At 49.5% G+C, this 14,912-nt stretch overlaps 1 protein-coding gene across 1 annotated transcript in view; it reads left to right on the top strand.

Moving 5' to 3' along the window:
* The window catches only part of AR (androgen receptor), a 46,883-nt gene that overhangs the window by 17,958 nt on the left and 14,013 nt on the right, over nucleotides 1-14,912 (top strand). Inside the window, exons 2-3 of the mRNA XM_085230789.1 lie at nucleotides 3,733-3,884; nucleotides 12,458-12,574. Coding sequence (XP_085086915.1) covers nucleotides 3,733-3,884; nucleotides 12,458-12,574 — 269 coding nt within the window. The remainder of the gene's footprint in view (nucleotides 1-3,732; nucleotides 3,885-12,457; nucleotides 12,575-14,912) is intronic.

The raw sequence follows: 14,912 nt of genomic DNA on the forward strand, positions 1-14,912 counted from the left end.
AGTTAACCTTCAATGCACGCTCATTCCGTCCCATCCCCATCTCCATGCAGACCTGCACAGCGTGGGGCTGTCGAAGAGCCCCGTCTGCCTGTGGGCTCACACAGGAGCACCAAACGCAGGTGTGTGGAGCTACGCTGGTGCTTGCAGGACTTTTCTCAGGAGGAACTGTTTAAAAATGCGTTGTGTTGTCTCGTGCCATTCAAGCCCCGATTGCTAACCTACTTTGCAGCTCTAAGTAATTAAGCCTCAAAAATATTCCAAGGTCTTCTCGGCCCCTCCTTCTGTCATCACAACAGCTGTTTCTGTGAGAGTCCCTTTTGCTTATTTCCTGCCTGAGATACACAGCACAAATAACAGAAAAGGCCTTACAGAGGGAGAGAAATTAGTCCTTTTCACATTTCTAATTGCATGTAGAGGACAAAAAGGGTAACACGCTGAAGGAGAGGTCTAGCGTTGCTGGAATCCAAGCAAATGCAGGATGAATAAGACAATTTTAGCAAAGCTTTTGTATCACCCTGTTGTTCATTTCTTAGCAGCTTTTCCTTATGGCAGCAGCTGAGCCCTGTGGTGATGCTGGTTGGGCTGTGGTGCTGCCAGGGCCTGGGAAGAAGTGGTGGTGATGCAGCCTGGCTGTGCTGGGCTGGGAGAGTGCTGGGGGTCAGGGGAAGGCAGGGGGGTGGGGGGAAGGGAGGATGAGATGGGAGGCATTTGTTGCACCTACGTGCCTAAAGGCAAGAGAGTTGTAGCCAGCTATAAGGAGAGGGGGGCCTGCGTGGAGCCCTGAAGGTCTGGAGGGGTGAGGAAAGGCTCTGCCCCTGAGGGAGGTGGTTATGGCACAGCTCCCAGGACAGTGGGCACAGCCCTGAGCTCAGGGAGTGCTGGGACACAGCTCTGACAGGGTTTGGGTGGTGCTGCGTGAGGCTGGGGGTTGGACTCTGTGATCCCTGTGGGTCCCTTCCAATGTAGGATATTCTTTGATCTCCTCCATTTGAACAGTAATTCAAAGTCCTGGAAGTTGAGTTTGTTTGGAAAGGATAGTTCAGCAGCATTTCCGGATGAGTCACTGATGCTGATTACTATTGCTGAAAAGACAACAAGTGACTCGAAACTTTTGTTTCATGCCTTAAGAATGAGGGATAAAATGGCTGTTCCAGTTATTCTATATCTATATCTAGGTAGGATGTGCATAGCTCTCTAATGTGGAATATAAAATAGCATCGGTTTTGAAGGACAGAAATGACAACAAGATCAGAGGACAGAGAAGAGCCTGAGTTCTGATCTCACCAAATAATTGTGCCATTTCATACATTTCATACTTCACTCCTTGGGAGTTTATTACAGGCAGACACGTTTCAGTAGGCACAGCCATCATGTATGTGAAGGGCACAGCGCTCCGGTGTGCTGTAAGCAAAGCTGGCCTTTGCTTGTAATTAAACATCCCAATTAGTTATCCATGGAACAATAGCACCAGCCCCTCGAGACCTGTCTGCATGGCCAAGTATTTTCCAATTTGTGGCATAGTTTAAACAAATCAGATCTCTTCATCTGTTCCTCAGCAGGTGCTTTTTCTCATTTGCAGCCTCTCGCACCTCAGTCCAATTTGTATCTCTTTGGAAGTCGGACAGAAGAGAATGGGTATTCTGAACCAAAGAAGTGCTCCTATTGCCAGAGTTAAAATCTCTAAACAAAAGATTACGGCCAGGCAGCTGCTCTGGTGAGCAGTACATACTGCTGGCCTCGCTGCAGTTCTCCTGCAGAGTTGTTGGTCCTTGAGCTCTCCCAGTGGAAGCAGTGTCAGTGCTGTCAGGGAGTGCTGTGTGTGAGCACAGGTTGCACAGTCTCCCAGTTTTTGGGATTGCTGTGACCTGTGAGGCTGCCTCAGGGAAGCTGCACTGTGCCTTCCAGCACTGCCTCAGGACTGAGTGAGTGCAGGGCAGCAGTGCAGGCAGCTAGAAATGCCTGAGGAGATGCAAACTCAAGTGGAAAATTTGGTGTTTGGGACAGACAAATAACACACATATCTTTCCTTAATTAAACCTTGATCTGGCCAGCCGCTTCTTCTGCATGTCAGATGTCCTCTGGCCTGAGCCACGTGCAGAAGGGCAGAGCCGCCTGCAGGCCCTGGGAACAGTACTGGGACAGGGGCTGCCTGCCAGCACTGCGGTCCCTTGCCCTGGGATATGTGCTGATGCTTCACCCTATAGGCCAAGCAGGGCCTTTCCAAGTACAAAGATCTTTACACAATAAGCTCTGGCACTGAGACATTCACTCCTGTCTGCAAGCGTTCAAACTCCAGAAACTACAAGCACACATATTTTCAGCCAGACAATGGCAGTGACCTATTGGTAATTAGAAGCCAGTTGCCTAGCCCAGTGTTTCTACAGAAAGTCAATTTTAGTAAATAACTTAAAATATTACTACTTGTCATGCTGCCCAGACATGCATCAGCTTGCAGTTCTGAAAATCATCTCTCCCATCAGATCTGATGGGAAGCTGCTGCACAGCGCTGTGTGCCAGAAGGGAGGGGGCAGACTGGCAGCAGCTCCAGGGAAAGGCTTTGGGCACACAGGTGAGTAAGGAGATGTGGCAGGCCTGGAGTTCTGTTGGGATCTGCCTGGGTTGTGCAAGGGATGCAGAGGCCTTGTGCTTTCCCAGCAGAACTTGGAAAAGGTTTTGTCGAATGTGGGAGATAGGGGAAGTGGCAGCAGGCACAGGAGACTCTGAGCTTCCCTGGGGTCTGTGCTGTGCACCTGCTAAGGGCTGCTTTCTGTCCCCATCCTTGTTTCCAGCCACCCAGACTGAAAACCCCAAGGAGGTCATTCAGGCTACTGAGTAGGTGAGAGGAAAATGGGAAGCTCAGCAATCCGCACTCACCCATTTCCAGTATACAATCACAGCTATTGCATGGTCAACGCTACGTTTTGTATTTTGGGATCTGAGGTTGGTTTCCAACATCTGCTTGCCAGCTGGACATCTCTCTGGCTATGGGGCCATTGCAGGGCAAGGAGCAGACGATATTCCCAGTGCACTGTTGTGACAGGGAGGAGAAGAGGTACAGTGCCTTCATCCTGGGATGGGTATAAACAGGAGTCTGCTGGAACATGTTCAGAGCACTGCTTAATATTTCCAGCAGAGGATTCTGACTAGCTTAGTAGTCAGACGGATGAGGAAGGCATCCTGGAAGTGAGTTCAAGCCAGCTATTGCTGGGGATTCAGAGAGGGAATGAGTAGGAACTAAGCAAGCAGAAAAGAAAAGGTTTTGAGTTTGATGGCTTTGTAAAAACTAGTCTGTTTTGATTAGGAATCAAAAGGATAAATTCATCCGTAGTGGTGTGACAACAATGACACAATGTTGGATCAACTAGCTTAATGAGCATGGATAAACCTTTTTACAGAAGCCAAAATCACACCAATAGCGCAGCAGCCAGTGTTGGCCATCTCCCCTTCCCAGGCTGTGCTGTCACAGTAGCTGCACTTTGCCATTCACTGTCACACATGTACCTGGGATGAAGGCAGGAGTCACAACCCCGCGTGCTGTTCCGTGCGTTAGGAGCTAGGCTGGGCTTTGTGATCTCATGCCTTCTTCCTGAGCAGCCCTTGGCTTATCGTGGCACTGAAATGTGGGGTTTTGCCATGAACATTCTTCCAAGTGCCATCCGCTGCGCTCACCAGTAGCTCCTCCTGACCGCCTTGGCTGACCCTTCCCTCGTCCTTGCTCTCTTCTCTCTGCAGGCTGGAGGCTGGCCGGGAGCACATGCTGCCCATCGACTATTACTTTCCACCTCAGAAGACGTGTCTGATCTGCGGCGATGAGGCGTCCGGGTGCCACTACGGAGCCCTGACCTGCGGGAGCTGCAAAGTGTTCTTCAAGCGGGCGGCCGAAGGTAAATAACGCGCCCGGAGCGGAGGGGCGGGCATCCCACCCATCCCACCCATCCCTCCCCCGGGCTTCTCCAGGAAAGCAGCCTGACTCGAAAGCTGCTGAGCTCCCCCACCCGCAGGGAGGTCGTTAACGACGTGTGCTGAAGCGTTTGCTGCATCGTTTGGTTTTCATTCTGTTGAAAAAAAATCAGCAGCCTTACTTAATTTGCGAATCTTCCAAGCCAAGGGGGCAGAGAGGAGAGTGGTGGGGATGACGTGTGGTGGATTTCTGAGATCTCCTAAACTTAGGAGTGACTTAAATGTAAGGGAGACCTTTGAGTCTAAACAGACCTTGTTGTTATCTGTCTGTAAATCTATTTCACGGATTGCTCTCAGAAAGTAACCAAGCCATTTTGCACTTTGCGTGGAGCCCTGTTTCCCTTCCTCCATCACCCGTGCTGGGAGTGGCTCCTTGGAACTGCAGAGGACACTCGCATCCTATTGCCAAAATAGGCTGTCCAATCGCATTAATAGATAATGGTTGGCATTTTTCCCACGTAAATCATTTACAAATGTGTCTCTACACCAATTTTGTGCAAGGCCAAATGGATTGGCTGTGCATCCAGAGTAAATAACAGATGCTTGTTTAAGTCAGCAAGTAACTGTTGATTTATAGTAAGTGGAGCCTTGGCTCTCTGTCAGATACATTCCTGAAGAAACAGGAGAGGTGCTGCAGCACTGCTCCTCCTGCACTGAGTTCTGTCCTGCACAGCACAGCACTGCGCGGAGGAGGATGCAGGGAAGGCAGGCTGCAGCCTGCCCTGTTTGCACTGTTCTTAAACCATGCACTGTGTCGTTGTTCCCTTTCTCGTCTGTCTTGGATCACGAAATTTTAAGAGCGTTTGCACCCCTTCCTGCTTTCCCAGACTCGAGGTGTTGCAGAGGGTTAAGGCGTGTGGTTGCTCTGGGGTCCAGCAGCGGCTGTGCCAGGTGGGGTCCTGCCCCCTGCACGCAGTGTGCTGCAGGGAGGAGTGGGGGCTGCCTCCTGCCGGGGGCACCCACAGCAGCAGCACCTGGCTGCTCTTTGCAGCACATAAAAATGGAAAAGAAATCCTTTTGCAGGTTCAGATGCCAAGTGCTTTTGTTCCAAGGGCAGGCGTTGGCCTGTGGCAGGCACAGAGCTGCTAGCTGGCGTTCCATGAGCAAGATCCTCTGGCCGAGGGGCCATGTGCCGAAGCGTTTCCCTCTGGCCCCTCTATCAGGCAGTGGTCCCACTGCATATCAGGGAGTGGATGTCCACTGATTTCAATGCAACTTCCATCAGTTCCTTCAGAGTCCCACAGATTTCTGTGTTGTTTTTATACATGGCAGATATCTCTACATGGAATAAACCCCTTTTCTGGGGATACTTTCTTTTTAAAGATGTCAAGTGCTGAGTGCCCTATTTGCAAATGTGGCACAGCGCTAGGGAAACAGAGGGGTGGCAGCTGTGGGGCAGCACCACACTTCTGGGCTTGGGCTTCAGGTGGCAGAGGGAAGCACAGCGACAGCCTGGATAAATGGCAGCTGAAGGTGAGGGAGCTGGGCAAGAGCAGGGAGCCACAGCTTGACAAACAGGGAGGCTGTGGCACCTAGCTCCTGCGGATAGCAGGGCTCAGTCCTGGGGCTGCAACTTCCCACAGAACTTCTTGCAGCTTTGTTCCTATCTGTGCGTCTTCCCTGCTTCTGTGGCTATTTCCAACTTCAGAAGTGACGTAGGAAGGTGTTATGCAGGAGTAATGGGAGGCAGTTTATCTGGGTTTAACCCAGACATAGGGTAGGTACAGGACCACTCGTTATTTTGTGCCCAGTGGTCTTCAGCAAAACATTCAACGTAAATGCATTTTGTTTACTGAGTAACTAGATCTAAGAAGAGAGGGAGTTTATTTTACTCTGAGATACATGGATAGCATCTTTATTTTGGGGAATAGACAGTAAATCAGACTTGTTTATAAATACTGAATGTTGCTGGTGACTTTCCAGCCAGATGTTGCCTAGTTAAATCTGAGTACCTTTGAAAGCTCTTACTCAGTGTGTTTCTATGTCTTGCAGCCCATAAAATGAATCTCTGAAAACCTTTGGGCACTTTTGGGGATGTTTTACAATGGCAAATTGGAAAGCTTCTCCAGTGCTTTTGTTTCCTTCCTGATTCTAGTGTCATTAGTTAGGAAAGGTCAGAGAAGCAGCGTGCTACGAACTGAAGAGCAGCACAAAGAGATCACCTTGGAGAGAACAGGGAAAAGCTGGATACATAGGTTATAGTTTCATCACAGTCTTTGCCTAGTACAGTACTGGAATTATTTTGCAGTAGTTCAAGGGTGTTTAATAAGACTTTATGGGCATGCCCTGGCTTAGGGATTAGAAAAGGAAAAAAAAGTTTTAAAAGAAGAAGTTATAACATTGGTTTTCCTCCTGAAACACACTGAATCCAACCAACTCTTTGAGAACGATTCTGGGAGAATTAGTAGAGAAGAGAAGAGTATTTTCCTGGTCTCTTTCTGTCAGCTGCTTTGATTCACAGCCTCTCTTAAGCTGTCCAGGTTAAATATAGGCAAGCTCTAAAACCGCTGCTGCAGATTCTCCAGCTCTGATGTGGACTTTCCACACTTGCAGTCCTGACAGCCTCATGTTCTGTAGTCAGAAATGACCTTCACCTCTCCCTGTCCGTCACCACTCTTTGGTTGGGGCTCAGAGCCCCACCAGGTTCTGCTGCACCACTGCTGCCAGGCACAGCCACAGCCCATGGAGGGCTCCTCCTCCTTCCTCCTTCTTCTACAGAACCGAAGATTTGGTGAACAAGAGGCACATCCACCCCTGTGCAGATTTCATTTATCCTAACACAAATAGGAGGGGCATCGCTCTGCACAATTCAGATGGCTCTGTGAGCCAGAGGCTTTGGTCCTGAAACAGATAAGTGCTCCAAACACAACACACTTTGAAATCAGTCACCATTAGAAAGAACAGAACTGAGTTTTTCTCCAGGGATTTCCCTTGGGAGTTCCTGCTGTACCATCCCATCCCATCCCATCCAGGAAAGGAGTTACTTTTCCATACCCTGCTCACATCCCTGAGAAATGAGAACCTTCCTCATCCCCCCAGGACTGCAGGAGGGCTCATGGCCATCTTGGCCATTGAAGTAGCTGCCTCTGTGTGATACTGCAGGACTCTATGGGAACTGTTGAGTCGTGGCCTGAACCACTGATTGATCACCTGAGGCAAGGACTGAGTCAGCCATGAGAGCACAGCTGAAGGCGATTCACCTGTGTGACCAGAAGGACTGGAGCCTGGCTGCACCTCTCCTGGACCCCATTTAAGGGCTGACTGCCACTGGGAAAGGATCTCTTCTGGAGATCCCTCCCTTAGGAGTTTTTTTCTGCAAGCCTACAACACAGGTGATTTATTTTGATTATCTCTTTTCACCATAATAATCTTTCTAGTTTTACAACCTGTAAAATACCAGCCAAAGCACGCCGCTCTGCTAACTGTGTATTTGTTAATTGTACAAGGACTGTGACTCCACAGGCTGCGTTCTTGATGGGACAGTGAGCTAAATTAACAAACAAACAAACCCCAAATCAGATTTGGCAAATTTCCCAGAGGACTCAGAGCCAGGCTGCTCTGCAGTCTGTGGTCATTGCCTTTTGTGCACTGTGTGTGTGTTGACCTGCCAAGGACTGGCCTTAGACCAGAGAAATGTATCAGAGCTAACAACAGTTTCTTGCCAGTTTTTGAGGTGGCTGTGAGTTGAATTGAACAGCTTTCAAAGGCTGTCACTGTGTTTTACAATTATCCCCTCTCATTGCTAATGTGACATTGTGCAAAGGATTTGGGTCCGCAACTACACCACCATGGTATTACTGTCTCAGTGTTTGGTTTCTCATGACCCTTTGAGTATTCTTACCCTTAAAAGTCAATGGAAAGAGAAGAAGGTAGAAGGTGAAATCGCAGGCGCTGCTGACACTTCTGCTGCTCTCCCCTTGCCATCCCAGCAGCCCAGCGCAGGGCTTCCCATGGGTGTCCGGCACTAGTGCCACTGGGTGACTGCTCTGCATGAGTCTGCTAGCCAGCAGCTTCTCTTTGCTTGTGTGAAGTCTGAAGTAAACTGACAGCTCTGCTCTGGTCTAGGAGAGGTCAGACGTGGCGCTGCGTGGAGCTTGAGACAGACTGACTTCAGGTCAGCCTGAGTTAGAGCATCACGGATTTGTCTTGTTGCCAGGGAGTCAAACAACTACACATCATTTAGCAACAATCCAATATCTCTTGCTGGATTTAAGCACCTTCAATGATACCTTCTTATCTGCGCATAGTCCTAGAGCTGTTTGATTTTAAGGCTTGTCATTTAGCCTCATCTTGCAGCCCTCTTCTCCCTGGATTGCCTCCTAAGTTCAGCTGTTACCTGCACATGCTGATAGTTTGCCAATGCCTGCAGCTTCCATGCTTGTCTATCTGCCTGCTGAATGTTCTCACTTGTAGACCACTGGTTTTGGCTCCCTGGAGGCCTTCCCTCTAGCTCTGCCAGCAGGCAGCCCCATGCAGAGTCTGCACACCTTCCTGGCCTCCTCAGGCTGCTGGAATCACAGCCCTGAGAGAGGGCAGCTGGAGGTCTGTGCTGCATCACGATGGACACTTTGGTTTTCTTCACTATTGCGGTAAATATGAGTGAATATTAAGAAAACTACTTTGCAAAGGTAGTCTATTAATAGTGGCTTATTATTAATTAATTACAGCAGCTCATGTCTGTGGCAAACACTGCTCAGTCCTGGCTGGAAAAGGAGCTGCCATGGGTGCTGCAGCAGCAGCCCTGGGCTGCCCATGGTGGGGCGAGGGGCAGGGGTTCAGGGCACTGCCTTAAGGGGGACAGTGACACAATGTGGACTCTGCTGGGTCATGGGTTCACGTTACAAACCATGTCCACCCTATCCATGGTTGGGACAGGAGTTATCCAGGCTCCCAGGTTTTGCAGATAGGGAAAAGGACCCCTTTAAGTCCCCAGGCGTTAGGACAAGGCAGGCAAGCAGCTGATTCTCACACAAAGCAGAAGCAGATGTGTGAGCAGTCTTTCCATTACCATTTGTTTCCCTTTTGTTAATGGCTAACAGCTTAAAATAAACAGTGCCAGACTCAGTGCGTACAAATAACAGAAAATTGGTATGTGTCCCAAAGAGCTGATTCTGTGAACCAGGCAGACAGGTCTCATCATTTCACCAAAAACACTGCGCCGTGACCATTGGGCAACATATTGACTGGGACTTCAATCTTGCATTCCTTGAGCCCACTGGCAGGGAAACAAAACTGTGGCAGAGATCTCACAGTGTGCACAGTGCTGTGCTTTGTGCTCCAGGTGCTGAGGCTCACTGCCTGTGGGCACCCAGTGCGTCCCCATATCCCCACCATGCCAGCAAGCAGGGCCAGCACACCGAGGGGCAGCCGGGGCTGCTCAGCCATCTCATCTAGGAAAGCCCCTGGGCTGGTGGCCTGCTGCCCTGCCCGGGGCCTGGGACAGCGTGGGGCCTGGCCCTGGGGTGTCCTTGTGGGGTGCAAGCAGCTGCTGTACTGCCCAAGTGCAGTTCATCAAGGGAGCTCGACCTCTTGAAGATTTTGAGCTGTTATCGTGGCAACAATGCTGTAGTTTAGTCTAGGGAGGCGAGACAGGGCAGGGGAAGGAGCCAGGCAGGATGGTCATGCAGTGCTCCTGGCACTGCCTCATGCCTTGGCTGAGCTATGAGGCATCCATGCTCTGTCCGGAGGTCCCAGCCCTGGCTGTTGGACACGCCAAAAGAGCCTCCCAGTGTTGGGTGTTGCTGTGAGACAGGAATCCTGCAGGGAAACTGGAGGGAAAGGAGAGCAAAATCAGCTTCCTGCAAAAGTAGAGCATCCATTCTTGTTTGATGCAAGCACATAAAGAGGTCAAGTGGAGAGAGGATGGCCTCAGCACCTGGTTCCTATGGCATAAAAATAACTCCAAGTAACCCAGTTTCAGCTGAAGTTGTGTATTACTCATCGTCCTCGATGAACGGCTGAAAGGCAGGATGATGCTTGTGTTCTGTGGGATTCTGTGCAAGCTGCTTCTGAGGCCTTTCTGAGTGCCCTTAGCACTGATAATGAGCAAAAGGGCGGGGGAATAAGAGGAGGAACTGATGAGAACAGTATTGAGAGTGTTTAGCAAGGTATCACATGCTGTTGGTAATGCACTCTCTCTCCATTATTTCTGCAACTTCAACAGCTAAGGCACTGAGGATGGCATCATCAGTTTTTAATGGGAACAGTTCTTAGAAGTTCACCTGTACGCTGTTGTTTCAGCCCTTAGGCACAGCCCTGTGGGCGTGCACTGTGAGAGGAGGTGGTTGTGACACTGGGCCTTATCACTACTTACATGTGATGCTGTGATGATTGCTGGTTGCAGGTACGCTTTTGCAGGTGGAGATTGAGGGTGGCAGCCAGAAGATACAGATGTGCAATTTCAGAGTCATGAGCAGTGTAGGAGGGGTGGAAACTTCCGTGGGCTCCAGCATTGCCACGATTGCAGAAAACAAATGATTTAATGATATCTTGGAACCTGGAGAACAATGGTGAAGCAACAAATGATGCCAATAAGATTTATGAGTACTGTGTAGCTCTTGGCCACTTCTTCTCTTTCTCATATGTTGTGGAGATGTGAGTGGGAGGTGGGGAGTCATTAAATAAGTGAACCAAAATCAGTGCAATGTCAGAATGGTTACATTATTCAACCTCATCCTTTCAATGAATCTTTGATGAAATGAAATAGTATTTTAAGTGTTAAAAAACAAACAAACAAACAAAAAAACACTTGCAGGACAATAAATAGCATTGAAACCCAATATAGCCTGATTTCCCAGTTAATCTGCTCTGACAGAATCTATAAGGCATATGGCTCTATTATACATCGAGCTGAGTTTGGAATGGCATGAAGAATATCAGACAAGTCTTGATCCAGTGAACGTGTTCAGACTTGATACAAAAACAAATTATGAGTCAGGAAGGGAAGTTCCTTCTTGGTACGTGTAGCAAATGGAGCAGTGAAGAAAATGAGATGAAATCTGGATTTCTGGTGGCTGCTGTCTAAGCAAGTGAGAAGGTGAAGCTAAGATACATGCATGAAGTAGCTTCCTCTGATTCTCTTTAGCACCTGGAAGGTGCTGCTGTGCAGGATCTCAGCAAACACGGCTCCAGTTTTCTCCTGATGGCTGCAAATGCAGTCTATAGGATACAGTTATTGGTGCCAACACGGCGAGACCCACAGCAGCAGAGCTTTGGGACAGCAGCTCCTGATGCTATGAGCTCCCCAGTACCAGTCTGTAAGCTGCAGGCAGCCAGCCCAATTAGCAGGAGTGGGCAGCATCCCCAAACAGCACTGCGAAGGGAATTGTGAGCGGAGAGGGAGCTGCTTTCCAGGGACTCAATTCTGCACACTGCAGAGATGTGCAGCAGTGCTTGAGCAGCTCCATGGTCACCTGCAGCATTCTGAAGGCTTGTTGGAGGGAAAGCTGCTGTCATTGAAGCAAAGAGCCAAGCAAGAGATGAAAGATGTGCAAACCAAACTATCTTTATTAGTTACGCTTCATTAGGACTTAACTGTTATTTATTAATTAATTGGTAGTGGCAATGCTAATGGCCTGATGCAATGATGGAGCACCTGGTGGGAAGGCAGGGCCAATCCAGGGGAGCTCAGGTGTGTGCAGTGCTGCTGAGTGACCAGGAGGGATGGAGCCAGGATCCACCCCTTCCCAGCCCTCATTTAAGGGTTGGCAGTGGAGGTGAGGGTATCTTGCTGGAGATCCCTGCCTACCTGAGGCCTTCCAAAGCTAAGCAGCTTTTGCCCTTCATTTCTGTGTCCCCGAGTGCTGTGCTTGGATTTGTCTTTATTTACCACAGCCAAAGCCTTTGCTGCCCTGCTATTATCACTGTACTTTCCATCACATTATAGCATTACGTACTTCTACCGTGCTGCACACCGCAAGAGTGACTTTCCTCCTCTAAAGGACAACCTCTGAAAAGTGCACATAAAGATGCGTGGTGGCATTTCTATACCAAGCGCGTATCTGGCAGTGAACCCCTTCTGTAGCAGCAGCTGAAGAAATGTGGTTTTTTTCCTATTCCACCAGCAGTTTTCTGGGGTGACTTGAGAAGTCGGCACTGACGTGGTCACTTTCTTTCCTTTCTCTGTTTCTTCCTCTGGCCAGAAGGCAGTGCCAGCTGCTCGAAGCTCACTGGTGGCAGCACTCTGCGTGTAGGCAGCATGCCCTGTGGGAATGGCTGTGCTCACTGTGCTGGCTGAGAGCTTTCCCTGCAGCCTAGGAGGCCATCTCTGGGCACCATGTGCTGCTGCCAAGCTCTGGGCTGCAGAGCTGTGAGAAAGGAGAGGCGGTTCTGAGTGAAGCATCGCAGCACTGAGGTGGAAAAGCAGCGTTGCTGTCGTCTGCAATGAGAGCCCAGTGGATGCTGAGTGATACTGAGACAACGAGAGCCCATTTCTCTTTTTTGAGTCTGGTCTGATTGGTGCCCACCACCCATCTGCCATTCCTTCTGGTGTTTCTAGGTAAGCAGAAGTACCTGTGTGCCAGCCGGAACGACTGCACCATTGACAAGTTCAGGAGGAAAAACTGCCCATCCTGCCGCCTGCGGAAGTGCTACGAGGCAGGGATGACTCTTGGAGGTACGTACGGATGATGTCTGCTGGCTCCTGTGTGTGGTGATGTGGGAGTGAGGCTGATGGAGCATTGGGAGCTTCTGGAAACAGCTGCATGTTTCTACTACCTAAACATTAACTTCGTTATGTCTGTGTTTCAGTTTTGGGAAGTGTTCTTTTCCTTAATTTAAAACCTCATGATCTGAAATAATGTCTCAGCAACTGGGTGATTGGGTTCTCACTCAGACCAGAGCCTCTTTGAATGGCTCGCTCCCATTTTGTAATTTTTCACAGGCATAAGTAGGGAAAGGGATGCTTTTCTTTACAGAAATTCGGTCCCAGCATTTGAATGGGTGTTGTTGTAGCTCGTCTGTGTTCTCAATCATGTAGCTCTACCAAAACTGGCACAAAATCAGACATTTTCTGTCCAAAACCTAGAATGTCAAACAGTTATGCTAGTGAGTCTCATGTTCCTGCATATAGGCCCATTTTATTGCCTGCAATGTCAGTGTTGCCAAATAGAAGTTTCAGCATGTCCTGGGCTCAATTTTCTTTCTTTCTGTCTCAAAAATGTGCAGAACTTCAAGGTGCTGTTTCCAGCGCCACTGCATGGCTCAGCTTTGGGTTCATTTGCTGTGAGGATGGAAATCAAAATGCCCCAAGAAATGAGCTGGGGAGGAGAGACCCCAGGCAGCTGAGTGCAGGGGAAGCACAGCTCACATGAGCGATGCAGAGGACGAAGGCTCAGCACAGATGGCAGCCCTGCTCTGCCAGGGGAGTCAGCGTGCAGCACTGCGCAGAGCTGTGAGGGTGCAGTGTCGGCGTGAAGAATTTACTACTGGAAAAGTTCTGCTCTACAGCTCAGGAGGGAGCACTGGCTTTAATGTTATTTCTCCCCAGGACAGCTCTTGCAGCTCTCTGTGCTCACATTCAGCAGACAGGAGCCCACCTGCTCCATCTGCGTTGGCAGCAGTGGGAAATGAATCTGAAGCAGTGATGGAAGCGCAGCTCCTGGTAGGCAGGGCAGGCAGAGTGCTGCTTTCCTCCCCGTACTGCAGAAGCAATGTGAGCACTGAACCCCTCCCTTCACTTTTTTTTTCCTCAATTTTTTCCCTGAGCATTTCAGGTCACCCTGACCTGTTCTGCTCAGTCTGTTTTACATTTGGTTTGAATGTCAGTTTAAAGGCAATTGTTGCAAACATGCCTGCTCTGAGTTTGCCCGCAGTTATTTCTCCCACAGTAGAGAGCCACAGTATTTGGAAATGCTTCCAAGCTCTCAACAGTTGGGTTTAACTGCTTGTTAATTAGTAGGCACTTGCAGGGTATAATAGAGCTGGGCATGGCCAGCAGAGCCACAGCTCGGAGTATTTTAATGGTGGGAGGAAGTTGTGCTGAATGCCTTATTTAGGGCTGTCTGCTTTAGCACAGAATGGCAATATTTTGAAGCATTTCATTATTGATTGGGATCACCCTGACCTGAACGCTGAAATCCATTAAACAGAATCTTCTCTTTCAATCAACTCTGTAAAGCCAATGAGAGACGAAAAAGCCAAAAGAAACCAAAAAACCACCAAAGCAGTGCTGGTGCCAGCCTCGTTAGCTCAGTCCTCGTGGTGCATGGCTCTCTCTCTCTCTCTCTCTCTCCAGCGCCTCTCTGTGCTGCAGTTTCAGGTACCTGCACAGATGTGCAGCTTTGCTCCTGCCCGAGCGCACAGGAACAGCACTGCTGCACATGCAGGCACGTGGATGCCCGTGTCCTGCACAACCCAGTCTGTGCTGCTGTAGGGGCAGCAGCACTCGGCTGTAAGGTCCTCCTGCCCATGGGATGCTGGCACATCTCAGCCGTGCTGTGGGAGGCCCTGGGCTGCTCCTGTTCCCAGCATTGCTGCTGCGTGGCTCTGTGGTCCCAGCGCTGCGCTCTGTGCTGCTCCCATCCTGGGCAGAGCTCCCACACTGCTACCAGTCATCAACTGCAGGGCTGGAGGCTGCTGTGAGACATGCTGGTACCCTGTGGAAGCCCGAGGCGTGAGTCAGACCTGTACTTAGTCCCAATTCAGCTCCGGTTACCACTGCCAAAATGAAGCTCCTGCCTACAAACATCGAATCTTACTGCAAGCATCACTGGCACAGTGGAGATGCACGTTTTGCAGGCTGTTGTGGTGGTTACTTACACTCATCATTGTGACAAACGTTCCAGATTTTTCATCTCAGCTGTTCTGCATTTACAGCAACTGGATTCTTTTATTACAGGTTTGTTCGTCTGACTGAAAAACCACCTTTTATTGAATTTCTGCCCCCTGCAGTGGGTTTCTTTGGCTGTGACTTAATAACCCCTTAGCCTTCTTCACAGCTATCTAGATAACAT

The sequence above is a fragment of the Meleagris gallopavo genome, chromosome 9 (assembly GCF_905368555.1).
Source record: "Meleagris gallopavo chromosome 9, MGAL_WU_HG_1.1, whole genome shotgun sequence".
Lineage (NCBI taxonomy): Eukaryota > Metazoa > Chordata > Aves > Galliformes > Phasianidae > Meleagris > Meleagris gallopavo.